At 38.7% G+C, this 19,480-nt stretch overlaps 1 protein-coding gene across 2 annotated transcripts in view; it reads right to left on the reverse strand.

The window, feature by feature from the left end:
• CDK14 (cyclin dependent kinase 14) overlaps positions 1-19,480 on the reverse strand; it is a 531,041-nt gene that overhangs the window by 110,201 nt on the left and 401,360 nt on the right. For both annotated transcript variants that reach the window (XM_036328251.1, XM_036328252.1), the window contains one exon: positions 9,353-9,401. In XM_036328251.1, the coding sequence (XP_036184144.1) occupies positions 9,353-9,401 (49 nt within the window). The remainder of the gene's footprint in view (positions 1-9,352; positions 9,402-19,480) is intronic.

Below are 19,480 nucleotides of genomic sequence, written 5' to 3' on the forward strand. Positions count from 1 at the left end.
AGGCAGAGGGAGAGAGAGATAGAAACATCAGTGATGAGAGAGGATCATTGATCGGCTGCCTCCTGCATGCCCCCTATTGGGGATCGAGCCCCAAACCTGGGTATGTGCCCCTGACCAGAATCAAACCCAGGACCCTTATGTCTGCAGGCCGGCGCTTTATCCACTGAGCCAAACCAGTTAAGGCTAAATTACCTATATTTAAATTAAATTAAAAATTAAGTTCCCAAGGTACACTAGCCACATTTCAAGTGCTCAATAGCCGCAGGGGCTGATGGCTGCTGCATTGGGCAGTGCAGAAAGAACATCGACAGAGAAGGTTCTATAGGACAGCACTGATTTAAAGGGGACAGAAATGCCAAGCCAAATGTTACTTCTCTCAGTGACTATAAGCTTTCCTGAGAACACTCTTTTTCTCTGTGTTGAGGGTGGGAAATAATTTCTTACTTACATATAATTTGGAGGATACCTAATTTGAACCAGGCAAAAAGTGGAACCATCAATCAGAGGCCCATCCTTGTCACCTGATGGGCCAGAGACCAGGCAAAGCAAACTGTGACTGCTGGGGAGGGCTGGGCTTGCCCCTCTGCTCCGCCTCACCCAGTGACTCATCCCTGAATAGGAAACCCCAGCACTTGTGGAAAGCAGACTGGCCCCAAAGATGTCCACTTGCCAAACCCTGAAGCCTGTGAATGTGTTACCTTTTATGGCAGAGACTTCCTAGATGCAATTACAGTTACAGACCTTAAAATAGGGAGATTAACCTGAACTACACATGTGGGCCTTCGAAGCAGAAAACTGTCTCACTGGAGGCAGAAGAGAGGGTGGAAGTGATACTGTTGTAATTAGCTGGTTATTAATAACAGGAAAGGAGCAAAAGGGAGGCCAGACATTGTAAGCATGGCCACCTGGGCAGCTTCACCAGGAAGCTGCGATTTAACCCTCCTGGGAACCACTGGTCCATTCCCTGCAAATCACTGGGGGAAGGGATCCAACAAAGGGGAGATGGATGCAGTGAAGTCTTCACGTGCAGTGAAGTTGGGGTGACGTAGGGCAGGTACCCGTCAGTCTAACCTGGAAAAGAAGTCAATGGCCAGAGGGAGTGGAGCCCATGAAAATCTGGGAATACATAATCCTCCAAAGTTTGTTCTCTTGGCACTTGGTTGTGGCTCTTTGGTTCCTCAGGCTTTGCTCCTGCCTGTGTTCCCTCCATAGCCATGTGGCCTGTAGACCCCACACTCAATGGACTGATGGACTGCAACAGGGAACACAAACTAAGCTCGCCTGATACTGGACTGGACTGTGCCCCAACACGGAATGGAAACTCTGGGCAATGGCTTGAATCGTAGCCCTGCTAAAGGCCCAACCGGACTCCTTCCTTGACCTTGACAGGACAAAGGGAAATGGGGCCCTGGAAACTCATGGATTTAACTCCATGCAAATAAACACCACTTATTCTCCTGGGCGACTCTCAGAAAATTCTTTTTCTTGAGATATGGCGAGAAGCCCATCCCCACCCCACCCCCAGCAACAGGTAGGGAGAGTTCCCCACTGATCACAGTAGGAGAAGTGAGAGATCTGAAGCATGAGAAGGCCTCACTGCACTGCTGCTGGTTTGAAGGAGGGGGCACCATGATGAGGAGCACAGGTGACCTTCGGGAGCTGAGTGAGACTCCCAGCTGAACCCAGTAAGGACACAGGGCCTCAGCCTGATGACCATGAGAAACTTAATTCCACCAGCAACCTGAATGAGCCTGGAAACAGATTCTCCTCTAGAGCAGTGGTTCTCAACCTTCTGGCCCTTTACATACAGTTCCTCAAGTTGTGACCCCCAACCATAAAATTATTGTCGTTGCTACTTCATAACTGTAATGTTGCTACTGTTATGAATCATAATGTAAATATACGATATGCAGGATGGTCTTAGGTGACCCCTGTGAAAGGGTCGTTTGACCGCCAAAGGGGTCGCGACCCACAGGTTGAGAACTGCTGCTCTAGAGCCTCCTACAGAGCCCAGGCCTTCCAACACCTTGACTTTGGCCTTGTGACAGCCAGATCAGAGAAACCAACGGAGCCCATCCAGACTGCCCAGAAGAACTGTGAGATGATACCGTTGTGGTGTTTCGCACCAATAAACTTGGAGTAATTAGTTTTGGCAGCCACAGAATACAAACGCACCATTCTATATTTTGAAGATGCAGAGGAATTTCTTCGGTTCATACTTCTAGAATCTGCTTTGGGGACCAGTTTGAGAAAACCTAATCCTATCGGCCTCCTCTCAGGGAACCGTGCAGCCCAGCTGCGCCCGGAAACTCTGTGCTGCTTCAGAGCATGGTTGGGTTTGATTCCTTAATGAGCTGGACGGCAGAAGGAAGGTATTAGCTGCACCCTAAGAGTGTACTTTGGATGACGAATCCAACACATAATCTAAAAGGATGAAAAACAATGGCTGTTGCCAACTCCAGGCCTGGCACGTACTGCCAATTAGTGAGCGAGGAGATGGATATTTTCTGTCCATCAGAAGAAAAACAAAAAAACTCATGCCCAACCGATAACAAACAGTACGGGGCCTGCCCTTGGCCATCACCAGGGATTATTAATGACAGTGAATTCTTCACTTCAGAAAGAAAGACATGGACAAGAAATCTGGCAATGATACAGAATGCCAGAGGATCATCTCCTGGGGATAGCAGGAGCTGTGTGGAATGGGCAACAAACCTCACTACTAAGAATTGAGTGGGTGGCCAGCAGGCTGTCATCTCCAGCACCGAGACTGTCACAATCCCACCTTTTTCCAAATGGCACACTCCCCAGCACTGGCACAGGAGAGGCGTGAGCTGATGTGGGTGGTCAGCCTGCTGCAGACACTATCTCCCCAAGATACAGGGAGTCAAGCTTCTACTCCATCCCAGCTCTCCAGATGCCTAAAAACTAGGCATGAATGATTTCCGTTCCCAGAAGAGACTTCTCTACCCAAAGTTGTAGTGAAAACAAAATAAAAACAGGTATTGCTGAGCCCATTCAAATATCAGGGTTTTAAAATTGGTAATATTTCTTTCATAAGATTTACATTGGGGCATAGATTCCAAGCTATAATTTTCAGTAGGCTTGATCATTTAACCTCACTGAGCAAGTTTTTTTTAATTGATTTATTTCAAGCTATAAAATGCTGATGTATCTTCCCTGACTACCTCCCCAAGTTTGTTATAAGGATATAAGGATGTGACAACATATATAAAAGCAAATTCTATATTGCAAAAGGCTGCCCCAATGTTCATTACCCTTCTGTCCCCATCATAGCTATGACTTTGGTCATTGAGGGTATGCTATGGCTTTGACTAGGAACATTTCATATGCTATCACATTTATGCTTTGCTGCTATCAGTGATCGGGACTAGGCCTCTGGCGAACTTGCCAGCTTTCTCTTGGACAGCTTTCTCTCTGTGCTCCTGGCCCCGGGCCCCAACCCATGTCTTTGGATGGACCTTTATGCTGTCTACTTTGAGGCTCTTAGGACTGCTATCAGAGCCTGGAAAGCAGCTGCTATTTTAGAACTCCCTCTTTTTCCCTTTCAAGAATCCACTCTGCAATTTTCTAGAAGAGCTGCTTTCATTGGGTGACAAGGGGTTTAACATCTCACCTACATAATGCTTTTAATACCTAAACTAATGGTTCATTCTTGTGAAAATGAATGTCCCCAGAAACTGCTCTGAACTGTGACTTTCAAGTAGGCAGGCAACATTATGAAGTCTCCAAACATTACCATGTGTGGATAACCAAGGTCAGGACACTTGCTTTGATTTGATTGTCCATGTGTTAAAAACACTATTTTCAAGGGTGTGGTGTGAAATTACACTCCATGTAGCCTCCTAAGACTGAACTTAATTCCAAAGAGCTCAGCAGTTGACATTTGCAACTCCAGCTCTTCCTTTGAGTTAAGAAAACAGAATTCCAAAATGTCTGCCCAGTGTCTGCTTTAAGAGCTTGTGACCCCAATAAACCTATCCTAAAAAAAGTGCATTGATGATGTAAAGAACAATTTCTTTGAAGATATTGTGAGAAAAAAATCTCTGGGCACTAAATAAAAATATTTACTTTGAAGTAAATAGAATTATAACAAAAATGATCAACAATGAAAAAATGAAAGTGGAGAAAGATAATTTAAAGATTTGGCTCAACTCAACTGCTCCTCCTAGTGTCAATAACTGTTGTTACCTTCCTCTCACATTCCTAAACAACTGGTAAAGAAACTGAAAGCTCTATCTTACTTAGTAATATATTATTATTCTAGCAAATTTCAGATCAACTTAGAATAAGGTAGAGTAGAAAACGGGCCATCGGTTTCTTGAGAAGGCATTGATTTAAATCTTAACGATAAGCAATTAAATATGGCAATAAAAATTCAGTAGAGAACCACCAACATAAATATACGAAGTGAAATTTGTTATTCCTCCAAATTTTATTTTAAATACACTTTATGCATATATGGCACAACTATCTAGCAAGTAATCTTTAAAATATGATTAGAAGTTAATCATCAAATTAAATAAAATATTCTAATGAAAATTCAAGAACACTATGTTAGGGTTTGTGACTCTGCTGATACTTTTAAATATACACAGGTGAATGCTTTCCTCTCTATTTTTGCATCTTCATAAAGGTAGCTTCATTGTTAAAAATCTGTGTTTATTCCAGATTTTAAAGCATTTTTTTTATTTCTTAGAAGAAATCCAGTGGAACTTAACAGGAAGGACTATAAGGAGAACTAGAGCATGTGGGAAGAGCGGGCAGGACACGGCTGGCCTACACCTATGCGAGTCTGTAGGCAGGCTCTGCTCTATCAGCTACCAGCTGTGTTTTCAAGTCCTGTCTTCTGTGACTTTGGTGGTTTATCCTTAGTTCTCTTTTTGCTACTTTCAAACCTCCCAAAAATTGTTCAGCTGTTAAAAAGTTCCAAAATAAGCAAATGTGTTCCTGGAATCCGACCCTTAACTTTGCTGGAGAACATATACTAAGGCTTCTTCTGCAGCCAAAATAATAAAAGATCTGTTAAGTGGCTGAAATTCTTGGTTGATTGCACATACATGCCAATGTCAGACAACTATAAATAGAGAGATTTGAAAGAAAAATAGGGAGAGTCTTTATAACTCCAATGCAATAAAGTGGAGTGTTTTGAAGGCAGTCAGGAAACAGTACATGCATTTATAAAATTAAGATTTGTGTCTCTTCAGCCCCAAATCCCCTTAGAGCAGGAAGAGCCCACCCAGATCATGCACTTCCAGTATAAGGGAATAAACCAACTTTCTTTTCTTTATTGATGTATATTTATTATTCCCAATCCTATAATTAAGATTTCTTCTTTATATTATCCTTTTTGAGTTTAGATAGCTGCTAGGTCTTTTGATATTTTTCTCCCATCGGTGCTTTGTTTGCCCAGAATACTAAAAAAATCCTTCAAAGGATAAAATTATGCCCATGGTTACTGGTGTAAATGAAGTCAGCAGGGAGTTGTATGGGTGTTACCTAGGGCAGAGTTGGCCCCCAAATAATCTGGGTCACATGTTACAGCCGTTCAAAGAGACTTGAGGATTCATTTCTCAAGAAATCCTTATTCTCCCAGGCAGGTGAACATACCCACTGGCTTCAATAGCTGAGTTAATAAATATTTTTAAAGACATTGTTACTTAATTTTGAATAGTGACTTACTTCTTTATGTTAACCTACCCATCTGTTATTAACCCATCTAAATTGAATTCAAATTAGTTCTTGCAAATGAGTTCACTCTGTTTTGAATCTATTACTGCTGTACAAGAGAATTTACCAGTTGCTTCAGTTTCATAATTGTGCTGTAGACAAGCAAATTTGTTTGTAGCGATGGAGAAAGTCAGCACTTGCTCAATAGGGTTTAAATGCAGTGCTTCGGAATTCAGACCTCACTTTGAAGTGAGAAGTGTTGAAATGTCAATGATGGTTGCAGGGTCACATGTCCATGTGGAGGAAGAATCAATAATCTAATTAATGTCTCTGAATTCTCAGTTCTTTCTAAATTGCATGGGGTTTGAATTGCCTAAGGCTAGAGCTTGTTGGCTCTAAGGATTCAGTATGTAACACTGGGATACCAGAAAGTAGTATTTTAATAAAAATTTTTAGTGCTGATTTTCTTACTTAGTATTTTCTGAAATAAATCCTTAAGGCAACAAAAATAAGATTTACAGGGACTTAAAATTAGCATGTTTCTAAACAAGTCATGATGATCATTAAAAAAATTTAGCTCAAGTTCAGCTTTTAATATTTTTACCTAAAATGTTTTCAAAGTAATCTAAGGTGGGACTCAGTTTATTAAATAACTTTGAATTAATTCTCAAAATTTTAAAAAGCATATGTGATGGTAGAGATGAAAAGAAAATCATTAACTACAATTCTATCAACTGATTAACAAAAACTTTACATGAACATGTAATACTGTCTTCAGTATTTTAGATTTTGTTTTTGGTTGAAAAATTATAAATCCTATATTCATGGAAAATGCAAGTAATAAATATCTCTAAAGTAATTTCTTAAAAAGACACTGTGCTCTTATTTGTAAGCAATAATATTCCTAAGAATTCTTATTGGCCCTCAAAAGTAAAAGCTGTTATCTTGAACCTTTTAAAAAAAATTTTAAAGATTGAGTACAACACATAATTTTTAAAATTTCTAAAGCAGCACTACCAGGATTGCACATCCTGATTTTTGTCAATGAAATTACCTATTGTTATTGTGACATAAGCGATACCTCCCAGAGAAAGGAAAGCATCAGGTCTTAGGTGGTTAGATTGAAGTGAAACAACACAAATGTGAGTACTACTTCAGTTTTCTTCTTCTCTTTGGAAGACATTACATAACTTAGTTTCTCCTGGGATAGAGCAATGTAAATGGACAAGAGAGTCTTCTCTGAGGGGCATATATGTTAGTGTGCCCATGACGGCAGGTGCTGAATACAACTGCAACAATAAATAATGGGAGGGGCGCATATGAGTTCACTATGGAATGACTGGTGAGTCATTCCACAAGAGGGCAGTGGAAGAAATATCAAGCATCATTTATAGACCTCTTCCCCCAGGGCCCTGTGTGTTGTAGACTATTCTAAAAGTACATGCATTTATAAAATTAAGATTTGTGTCTCTTCAGCCCCAAATCCCCTTAGAGCAGGAAGAGCCCACCCAGATCATGCACTTCCAGTATAAGGGAATAAACCAACTTTCTTTTCTTTATTGATGTATATTTATTATTCCCAATCCTATAATTAAGATTTCTTCTTTATATTATCCTTTTAAGTGGATAAGAATTGTCATATATTTTCATGGGCAATTTGGAGGCCATTCTAGCTTTGTCCAGCTGAAGGAAAGAAAAGGAGTTATCTAAAGTGGAGGCTATTTTCTACAAATAATATTATATGTAAGCTAGAGGCCCGGTGCACGAATTCGGGGGTCTCTTGGCCTGTCCTGCAGGATCGGCCGAAACCGGCTCTCCGACATCCCCTGAGGGGTCCTGGATTGAGAGAGGGTGCAGGCCAGGCTGAGGGACCCTACTGATGCACGATCAGGGTTGGGAAAGGACGCAGGAGGTTGGCCAGCCAGGGTGGGGCCCTGGGAGGGCTCCAGGGAGTATCCGGCCTGTCTCGCTCAGTCCCTCTCAGCTGGACCCCAGCAGCAAGCTAACCTATGGGTCGGAGCATCTGACCCCTGGTGGTCAGTGCACATCATAATGACAGTTGATCGATCAACTGTCTGCTCCCTGGTGGTTAGTGCACATCATAGCAACTGGTCGACTAGTCGATTGTCTGCCCCCTGGTGGTCAGTGTACATCATAGCGAGTGGTTGAGAGGCATAACATATCATTAGCATATTATACTTTGGTTGAACAAATGACAGGATGGCCGGACACTAAGCATATTAGGCTTTTATTATATAGGATGTGCCAGATTTTCCTGTTACTTCAAAGATAGGGTTAGAGATTCAACTGCCTTTATTAATTGTTTCATAAAGTGGTTAGTTGGTTGAACAAAACTTTTTGAGCAATTAGGAGAGAGGGATGTGTTTAATCATTTCATTAAGGTGGGAACTATACACTGTATATATTGCTTAATGTATGAAAGCACATAATTAAAATATGTTAGACTGCTGATCAGTGGTGGTGGTGATGGGGGCGAGGGGGTCAGTAAAAGGGTAAGAAACACACACAGAATGCTCCCAGCATAGGGCATGCCTCCCTAAATATTAGGGGGACTCTAGATATTTAGAACTGACTCTTCCAATGACAAATGCAAGGCCATGTGTTAGACAAAAATAATTACACTAGAGTATTCTTCTAAGTATGAATTTAATCAAAATAAATGGCCAGATCTTTCAAGTAAACCACTGCAGAATTTAATGTATAAATTCCATGAGTTCCTCATAATAAGCTGTCCACTGTATCTACTGACAGTATTGATTAAAGACATTGTTATTTAAAAAGGTCCTGTCCTACCTTTTATTTTCATAACTTATGGCATCTATAATTAAAATATAATGACAGTAAAAAGTGAGATAATAACACTAAATTCCCCAGAGACAAAATTTTGGTATGAAAAATTATAGTATATTTTATCAAAGGAGTTCTAGTTACCTTTTCCCTAGCACAGTGCTTGAAATGTGATACCCACAATGAGATGGGTGACTCAATTACTCTGCCTTTCAACTTTCAATGATTTACTAACAGCTTGGCTTGCAATAAAAGACCTTTGAATAACTTGAGTAACCCAGATCTACAGATTTCATCAAATTTTGAAACCAAGAAATAAAACTATTTTAACAAGGTCAGGTGACAGAACAGAAATTAAATAAATGGAGTGCATATACTTTGAGTGATGTATGTACTTAGTTTCCCCATAAAGCTTATGGGGGAAATAGGTGAACTGAAAAAATTTGAAAGATCAATTTTATCTAGCTCAACAGTTGTCACCAACTCTATTTAGATGATAAAATCAGTCATGATATTGTACTTCATAAATGCTATTTTTCTGACACTAAAATGTTTCTTGAAATCTAGTTACAAGATTGACCAAATGACTTTTAGGACTTACAACAATGAAGCAAGGCCACATTGCTCTAGGAACACAACTCGTCTTTATAACTGTGTTGGCTCAGTCTGAAGACAGTGGCTGGCACAGTTAGGGCTCAGTAACTGGTTAATGGTTAAATGAATGGATGAATGAATAATGAAAAAAATGTCATGAAAACTTATCAGGAGAGTCTTAAAAATTGAGAGAGAGAGAGAGAGAGAGAGAGAGAGAGAGAGAGAGAGAGAGAGAGAGAACAATCTGTAAAAGACTTACTTATTCCAGGCTTGTCTAAGGTGTTTAGAGCTGTACACGGTAAAGCGTTCTGAAACAAAGAAAAATGATAAACAATCTTTGTTGCAAATGTATATATTGTTATACTGTTCAAAAAGTGTGTCTAAAAATCAACTTTTAAAAAGATAGTGTTCAACTTAGCCATATTATGCTAGCCATAGGAGGTCTTCATCTTCGAAAACAGGAAGATCTTAACATTTTAAACAATAAAGCATTGTTTAATTTTGACTACAGTGATCTGTTTCATAATCTGGTTTCGTAGTCATTATTTCTTAGAATAACAAAGTTTTAATTTGGTTTAAAAATAAATATAAATTCCAAACTGTAAGTAGATTTACAGGAGAACATTGATGCAATGGTAAAGTGAGACCTGTTGTTTTCTCTATGAAGAGATCTCTGATCAAATACGATACTGTTAGCTCTTCTTTCTTACACTCTATGACATCTGCACTTGCTCTAGGCCAAACTACCAGTGTCTTATAGTGAATATTTATCATTGAAAAACTTTATGTTTTTTCAATTAAAACATAACATTTGTTTTACCAAGTTAAACAGCAAAGTGGCACATAACAGATATTGATAATCTGCCCTGCTCCCGTTGTCTACTTCTGATGATACAGCAATAGTTAATGGCTTCATATGTCTCCACACAATTCTTATGTTAATAAACACATACCCATTCACTATATACACTATTTTAATTTTTTTTTGCTGGATTTTACAATAACCATTCTCTTAAAGTTTTTAGGCATTTACTAATATACACTGGGTAATCCTTCAAATCAAAAAAAAATAGAAGTAACATTGTTATAAAACTCTATGAATATTTCATAGAATAGAAGTACCATAAGTTATCTGATCATTCTCAAGGTGATGAGAGTTTAGGTGGCTCCCTGCTCCTTCAGCTTAAAAACAACGCTTCAGCAAATATCCCTGCATATCTATCTCTATACACTGATGCTTTCATTTCATCTGTTTGGTAGATTGCCCAAAATAGTAAAACTGCTTGGCAAATTGTCTGTACATTTTACATTTAAACAGATGCTGACAGGTCACTTTTCATTTTCCCACAAGCAATGAAAAAATAATGTTTCTTTAATAGTATGCATCCTGGGATGTAAGAATGATTCAACATATGCAAGTCAAAAATATATATCACTTTAATAGAAAAATATCACATGATTGTCTCAATCAATGCAGAAAAATAATTTGACAAAATTTAACATCCATTCATGATAACTCTCAATGAATTGGACATAGAAGGAATGTACCTCAACCCAATAAAGTCCATATATGACAAGCCCACAGCTAATATTATACTTAATGGTGAAAGGTAGAAAGCTTTTCCTTTAAGATCAGGAACAAGACAAGGGTGCCACTCTCACCACTCCTATATAACATAGTAGTAACTGGAAGTCCGAGTCAGAGAAATTAGGCAAGAAAATAAGTAAATGGATAGACAGGCAGGCAGACAGACAGACAGATAATTTGGCATGCAAAATGAAAAGAAGAAAAATTGTCTCTGCTTGCAGATGACAATTTTCTTTTTTGAAAATATATTTTTATTGATTTCAGAGAGAGGGAAGGGGAAAGAAGGATAGAAACATCAATAATGAGAAAGAATCATTGATTGGCTGCTTCCTGCATGCCCCACACAAGGGATTGAGCCCGCAACCCAGCATGTGCCCTGACCGGGAATCAAACCATGACCTCCTGGTTCATAGGTTAATGCTCAACTACTGAGCCATGCTGACCAGGCTGCAGTTGACAATTTTTTATACAGAAAATCTTCAAAATTCCACCAAAAAAGCTAGATCTAATAAACAAATTCAGTGAAGTTACAGAACTCAAAATCAATCTACAAAAATCAGTTGCATTCCCATATACTAATGACTTATCCAATAAAAAAATAAGGAAAACAATACTATTTCTAATAACAAAAACAATAAAATACCTGGGAATAAATGTAACTATGAGTTGAAAGGTCTGTATACTGAAAAGTATAAGACAGTGATAAAAGAAACTGAAGAAGATACAAATAAATGGAAAGATATTCCAAGCTCATAATTGAAAAATTAATATTTTTACCCAAAGTCACTTATCGATTTAATGTGATCCCTGTTAATATTCCAGTGGCATTTTATTTTACAGAAATAGAAAAAATAATCCCAAAATTTATATGGAACCAGAGAAGACCCTGAATAGTCAAAACAATCTTGAGAAAGAAAAAAGCTGGAGGTATTATACTTCCTGGTTTCAAACTTATTAGAAAGCTATAGCAATCAAAACAGTATGGTACTGGCATAAAAACAGACACATAAACTAATGAAAGAGAGCAGAGAGCCCAGAAATAAATTTATGCAGATAAAGTCAACTAATATTTGACAAGGAGCCAAAATACTCAATGGAGAAAAAACAGTCTCTTCAATGAACGTGATAGAAAAACTGGATATGTATACGCAAAAAATTAAAAATAAAACTGCATATCTACCTTATACTACTTACAAAAATTAACTAAAAAACCCCCAAAGAACTAAAGATTTAAATGTAAGACCTGAAAAAACAAAAACAGGGAACCTTGCAATGATTTTATGGGTACAATATACAAAGCACAAGCAACAAAAGCATAATAAATAAGTAGGACTACAAGAAACTAAAGCTCTGCAGAAAAAAAATCAACAAAACAAAAGGCAACCCACAAAATGAGGTAAAATATTAGAAAACCTCATATCTGACATGAGGTCAATCTCAAAATATATAAAAGCTCTTGTAACTCATAGCAAGCAAACAAACAAACCCAAATAATCCAATTTTAAAAATGGACAAAGGACCTGAAAAAATCTTTTTTCCAAAGAATATACTCAAATGGCCAAGAGGTGCAGGGAAAGGTGCTCAACGTCACTAATCCTCACAGAAATGCAAATCAAAACCATAATGAGATATCACCTCACTCCTGTTCAAATGGTTATTATCAAGAAGACAAGAGATAAGTGCTGATGAGGATCTTGTACATTCTTGGTGGGAATGTAAACTGATGTAGCCCCTATGGAAAATGGTATGAAAGTTCCTCAAAAAATGAAAAATATAACTACCACAGGATCCAACAATTTCATTCAAGCAGGGGTAATGGTCAAATACTTAATAACCTGCAAGGCACAGGCATTGACCAAACAGTACAGAAACTGGCCAATGCTATAATGATGTGCATTCTCTGAAGATCGGCTTTACTACAAATATTGATCTAAAGCTATAGGCAAAAGTGCTCACCAACAGAATATCCAATGTCTGAATTATTATCTAGTAGACTGAATTATATAAAGTGCAACATAATTCAGCTAGCTGGTGTAGAGCAGAAATTTAAAGGAATATTCTAGGTTTGAGGATTAACTGACAAAGTAAGGAGAAATGGGAAGAATAGTTCTTTTAATAAAGGCTTTTTAAAAATTATTATTATCTAAAGTCTAGCATTTAAAAAGCAAGATATATTTTAAAAATTAATTACATCAAATGTCCTTGTAAAATAAATTTGATCTCCTTAACTTTGTACTCGCCACAAAGCAGTTTTAATAATTTGCTATGATTTTGGGAGCAACAAGAATTCCATTACAGATAAAATTAATACAATCTTACATTTACAAGTAACTTATTATTCTTGGCAATTAATGACTACACATAAATATTACTTCTAAGAATTGCTTCTATTTAGAGCTTCACAGGCTATGGTAACAGAAATTTTTTTTCCGAACTACAATATGTCAATTTTAGCTGTACATAAAAGAGCCAAAATTGGTAATAAAACATGCCACATAAAATATGAAAAAATAAGAAAGAAGTCATTCTACAACCTTCTCTACACGTCACATAAACTCTTCTTTTAACAAGTGTCACCTGGGTACCTGCCTGCTGTGCCAGGCGTCGCACTGGGCAATGGGCACATGGCAATGAGGAAGCCCTGGTACCGAAATGTAAATGCAGAATTACAAGCACAGGATGAAAAGTGCTGCAATGTGGATAGAGACACAGTCTCCGGAGAGCCCAGTGGCACAGCCACTCCCTGCATCTATTTCTCTTCCAAACGAAGACGAGATAAACTCAGACATCTGAAACGAGAAGGAATACCCAGGACCCGGTGTCTTGTATCCAACAGCATCTTTCAGAGCTTCGCTGCTAAAGTCCACTACTTCCAACAGAGTCATTTCTAACATTCTCTGCAAGGAGCATACATTACATTTACATTGCATTTTAAAAACGATTTCCATCACAAATAAAAAGAATGTTCCATTAGAACAAAAGCAACATCATTCGCCATGTAAATGTTGAGAACAAAAACGGGTTAACATTAGTGCCCCAAATGAACAACAGGTGCATTTAATAAAATAGCTATTCAACTGCCTAGGAGCCAATGTATCATGTTATTGGAGTATTTGCCTATGTGTGTTTTACACTGGTCTTCAGTAAGTTTACGCTCTCACTGGGTACTTCAATGACGGCTTTCTCTTTCCAATTATGTTTAAACTAGCAGTTTAGGATGCTGTGATTTAAAGCATTGGCTAACTCATAGCATAACAGAAGAGTGCAATTAATTTAAACCTGCAGGCTGATTTTTACCTTCTCTTATTGCAGGGACACTGCAGAGGATGGTCACACACAGCAGGGGCCCAGGGAAGAAATCACTTGCTATGCAGCACGATGAGGATGGGGGACAGGAGGCTGGGAAGGTTTGCCCTCACACTGCCAGCCATGCTTGCACACTGCGAGTCATTGAAATTCCACGGGAAAACAACTGGAGAACAATGCTGCAGATTCTCAAGGCCCCCAGCTTGAAAGAGCTACACCTGAAATGGCCCGAGGCACTCTGAGAGCTGCCTAGAATTCACAGGAGGATGAAACCTAAATTGGAAATTACTCATCTGCTTATCAGTATGGACTGTATGGTGCAGAATATTTTGTTAATCTCCACATTCCCTTTTCACCAATGTTTTTTGTACATTATGAGACACTGCTGTGTTTTTAACTTCAAAAACAAGAAAACAAATAGTTAAATTAACCAACAAATAAAAAGACCAAGTATGTTCAAAGGACTTGAAAGGCTAAGCCAGGATCTGTAAACTCAAATTTTTCTTTCTTTTTATTTGGGGGTGGGGCGGCAGGTAGGGGTGAGGGAGGGTTGGAGGGGAGGGAGGTGAAGGAGGACTAGCAACAGAGGAAAAAATCAAAAGTCGTCTCAAACTTTAGTATATCTTTTGCAAATGGATTTAATATCATCCAATGTAAATAATACCACAGAATATAAGTCAATATCAAAATGAGTATGCCCAAAACACCATTGGAAATATTGGACGTACTTTATAATTAACTCTTCTAAACCAGCAATTTTCGATAATGTGCCACAAGAGGCACACTGGTGTGCTGCAAGGATTTTTAAAACATGCACTATCTGCCTATTTTGTCAAGGGCACTGACCTCTTTTCCCTTAGGCTGTCAAATAAAAAAATGACAACAGTCAGCACAACAATAGCATATGTTGTGAATGAATCAAAAATTATGCCTATTTTTGTCAGATTGGCAAATATATATATATATATATATATATATATATATATATATATATATTTCACAATTAAATTTCTTCAGATTCTTTTGCATTGAAAAAAATGCATTGCCTTAGCTGGGTTTGGCTCAGTGGATAGAGCGTTGGCCTGTGGACTGAAGGGTCCCAGGTTCGATTCCAGTCAAGGGCATATGCCTGGGTTGCGGGCTTGATCCCAAGTAGGGTGCATGCAGGAGGCAACCAATCAATGGTTCTCTCTCATCATGGATGTTTCTATCTTTCTCTTCCTCTCCTTTCCTCTCTGAAATCAATAAAAATATATTTAAAAAATGCATTTACTTTTTCTTTCTGAGCTTGTACAAGTAGTAAGGATAGAAGCACAGAGCTGTGGGTATCCTATTACCTGGCTGAAGTGTGGAACCTGAAGCCTTTCTCAAGATTACTTCCATAGAAGAAAAGGGCTCCAGTCCTTTATAAGGGTGAACAATGAACATAGTCATGAATCACTGGTGACATTTCAGACAGTCACCCTAGTTACTTGTTTATGCAACAAATAATACATCTAAGTCCTTCAGGATAGAAGGCATGAGTATTCATTCATTCTCTTACTCATTCTGCAAATACTTATCATGTGCCTGCTGCTTGCCAGGCACTGTTCTAGGCACTGTAAATAGAACAGTGCACAAAACATAAAGTCATGAGTAGCCTATGTCATGGGAGCCAATACTAAGGGAATATCAATAGGAGAAAACTATATTTACAAGTGTTCACAAGATTTTGCCTTTACATATTTATTATAGGAAAAGCAGGTTAGCAGTAAACATTTCAGTTGATATTCTGATCAAGATTTATAATAGCTGAATTGAAACCATCTATAGTGCTTAGAACAGAAGTAGAGCAGAATTCATGTACAGTAGAAGAAGGTTTACCCCAAATAGAAGGCTAAGCTTGTTTCAAAATATGGGGATTTTAGATATCTCAGCCCCCCCAAAAAGTACAGAGATCCAAACAGGGCACTTTAGAAATTGCACAGTTGTAATTCACAGCTTTAAAACACTTGATATCCCCCAAATTTATGCTTGAGATATGATAGCTCTAGTGTTACCAGTGAGAAGCTCTGATGTGACATGTTAACACTGACCAGAATTGCATTGCCCTGTGGCACCAGAGTGGCTGGCACCAGAGTGGCTTCCCCAGGTGCTAACAGTCATCCTTAGCCCTGAAACCAGGAAACTGCAGCATCCTGCCCAGCCCTGGCTGCAGCAAACCATCCTCCAATTCCCAATGGTGTGCATGTTAAAATGAGTAACCTTTGAGCAACTTTCATAAACAAATATTCTGTTATATTCATTGCACTCTGACTTCGGACAGCATTTGGTTTTTCTAATGTACATACATATGTGGGTTTGGGAGTGTATATGCCCAAGTGAAGTCTTCTAACTATCCACACCTTTCCCAACCTAAACGTCAGGGGACACTTCTCTTTCCATAAGACATTTTCTCTAGAGAGGTCAAGTTTAATCAGTTAGGCATTTATTAAAGTCTAAATTGTACCATTCACAAATCAGAATGATTCTTTATAGCTCCCAGAAAAGAAAGGAGACTTTGTGTCTCACGCTCTGTGTGTCCCCACCCACCCCTCCATTCAACTCAGCAAAGGGGGAAAGAGATCAGGAAGGCAGCACTCAGCCTTCCCAGGGAAGTGGGAGCTAGACAGGACCTGAGCAATCAGGTAGTCTAGCCATTTCATGTGACAAGAAAGTGAACTGTGGTTAGAAAGTTGGAGTTGGCCCAGCCAGTGTGACCTAGTGGTTGAGCGTTGATCTATGAACCAGGAGATCAAGGTTCAATTCCTGGTCAGGGCATATGTGTGGCTTGTGGGCTCATTCCACAGTAGGTGGCAGGAAGGAGGCAGCCAATCAATGATTGTCTCTCATCATTGATGTTTCTATCTCTTTCTCCCTCTCCCTTCCTCTCTGAAATCAAGAAAAAAAAAAGAAAGGCTGAGTTGCCTGAGGCCCTGAAGCAGGCTAGTGGCAAGGGCTGAACCAGTCTCTGCTCCCAGTCTACTGCTACCAAAGAGCTGGGATACATAAGAAGCACAAACAAATCAAAGTTCCTTTAACCAGCAATAAAAATCTCACTTGCAACTATATGAGATTCTGGAAAAGGCAAAACTACGGGGACAGTAAAAAGATCAGTGGTTGCTAGGGGCTAAGGGAGGGGGTGGGATGAACAGGTAGAACACAGGGGATTTTCTTAGGGCAGTGACATTACTCTGTGTAACACTATAATGATGGATACATGTCATCACACATTTGACCAAACCCACTGAATGTACAATACCAAGTATGCAACCCTAATGCAAACTATGGACTCTGGGTTATAATGATGTGTCAATGTTGGCTTATCAGTTATAACAAATGAACCACTCTGGTGGGGAATGTTGATAATGGGGGAGGCTGTGCATGTGTGAGGACCAGGGGCATATGGGAAAGGTCTATACCTTCTGCTCAGTTTTGCTGTGAACCTCAAACTTCTCTAAGAAATGAAGCCTATTTTTAAAAACCTAAGCACACAAATAATACTCTCCTTACTCCTAATGCTCTTTCCACAGGCTTCACGTGTCTTATGCTTTCAAGTCTAGGAGACCAAACCTGTTTTGTGTACACAGGACATCCCCCACAAATGTCTTCCAATTCTAGTGACTTTAGACATATTACTTCAAAAAAATATTTCAGTGCCTCAGTTTTCCTATATTACACACAGGGCTCATAACAGTCCTTACTTTAAATAGTTAGCCATGCATGTTCACTGAGAAAATACAACTCCAGAGCTAATAAGAGTGTCTGACACATAATAAACATTTTATCCTTGCTAGCTATTATTACTGCCACAACTTTATTAATATGCGTGAAAAGCTGAGCATCTGGCACAGTTATGTTATACATGGACAAGGCAGACATGTGGTCTATAAAAGCAGTACTACTCTAGGGAGGATAAATGCTAAGCTACCCTAAATATCCATCTTGAGGCAACAGTTAAAGAAATGCATAAAAATCACAGACACGTCATTGCTCTTCTAACTCCTTGTATGTAATTCGGTGATTTCAATGCCCTAGTGGAGATCAAGGGCTGGCATTCTGAGAGAGTACCAATTGTCCTTCTTTACAGTCAAGAGATTATTTTTTATTTTTATTTTTATTTTTTTTCAGTCAAGAGATTATTAATTGGGTTTACAAAGATGGCTCTGCCAGTGGTTCTCAACCTTCCTAATGCCGCGACCCTTTAATACAGTTCCTCATGTTGTGGTGACCCCCAACCATAAAATTATTTTTGTTGCTACTTCCTAGCTGTAATTTTGCTACTGTTATGAATCATAATGTAAATATCTGATATGCAGGATGTATTTTCAGGGGTCGCGACCCATAGGTTGAGAACCGCTGCTAGAGGCGAAAGCATCTCTGTACACACATACTTATGTCTTTTTAAAAGAATCTCGATTACAAACATTATTGTTTATTAGCTACAATGGTATTTTGAGAGTGCTGGATCATATGTAAGGGAAGGAAATTTCATCAGATTTTACAACTGAGCTAATTATTCATAATCAGTTTATCACCCTATTATCTGACTTGAATATTGGGGGGGGGGGTGTTTAAAATATTACTTGCATCTTAAGTAATGAAAACCAAGATTTTCTTCTCTCACCTATTAGCGTGTTATTACTCCATAGTCATAGAGCGATAAGAAAATGGCTTAAAGGGATTTTAAAATCAACATTATTTTAAACAGAAATTAATTTGATTCATGTATTTTAGCCAGGAGTAGACAACAAGTGTCCTAAGTTAGAAGACCTAGTGGGGGACATTAGTTATTCAGAAAATATTTCCTCTCTTCTCTATTCCCACCTTCGTGAGTGGGGTACACTTCTTTGCCCACTGATATTTTGTGTAAATGATGAGATATTAATGGTACTGACTTTGGCATATCTGAATTGCCAGCATCACTACTCTTAACCTTGGGGGCCATTAGTAAGTAAAATAAGAGTTATTTGTACATAAGCACTAGATTACAGGACAGTCTAGTAAATGATAAACTACTGACTACTGGGCAGGGGGAGTATACATTGTGAATACATGAGACAAAAGGATGATTCATGTCCCAGGCAGGACAGAGAAGGACCAAGAGGCACAGACCAAGAATTAATCACACTACTCTGAACGGCATGCAATTTAGAACTTATAAATTGTTTATTTCTGGAATTTCCCATTTAATATTTTCAAACCTCAGTTGGCCACAGGTAACTGAAATGCAGAAAACACTGTGGACAAGGAGGATTGCTGTATTTTACATTTTTGAGTGATTATCAAGATTTTTGGCTATTTTTTATTTTCATGTTATAGCATTGGCTGTATCTATGACATTTCATATCAAGTCCTCGGCCAGCGAAGGACCTATGGGGGGAAAGCTGTCCCTATGATATTACTCCCAACTGGTGTGAGAGTAACTTCTCCCAAGCCAGGACTTGCCATTACATGCTTTTAATTGCTTCTTGT

The sequence above is a fragment of the Myotis myotis genome, unplaced genomic scaffold (assembly GCF_014108235.1).
Source record: "Myotis myotis isolate mMyoMyo1 unplaced genomic scaffold, mMyoMyo1.p scaffold_m19_p_11, whole genome shotgun sequence".
Lineage (NCBI taxonomy): Eukaryota > Metazoa > Chordata > Mammalia > Chiroptera > Vespertilionidae > Myotis > Myotis myotis.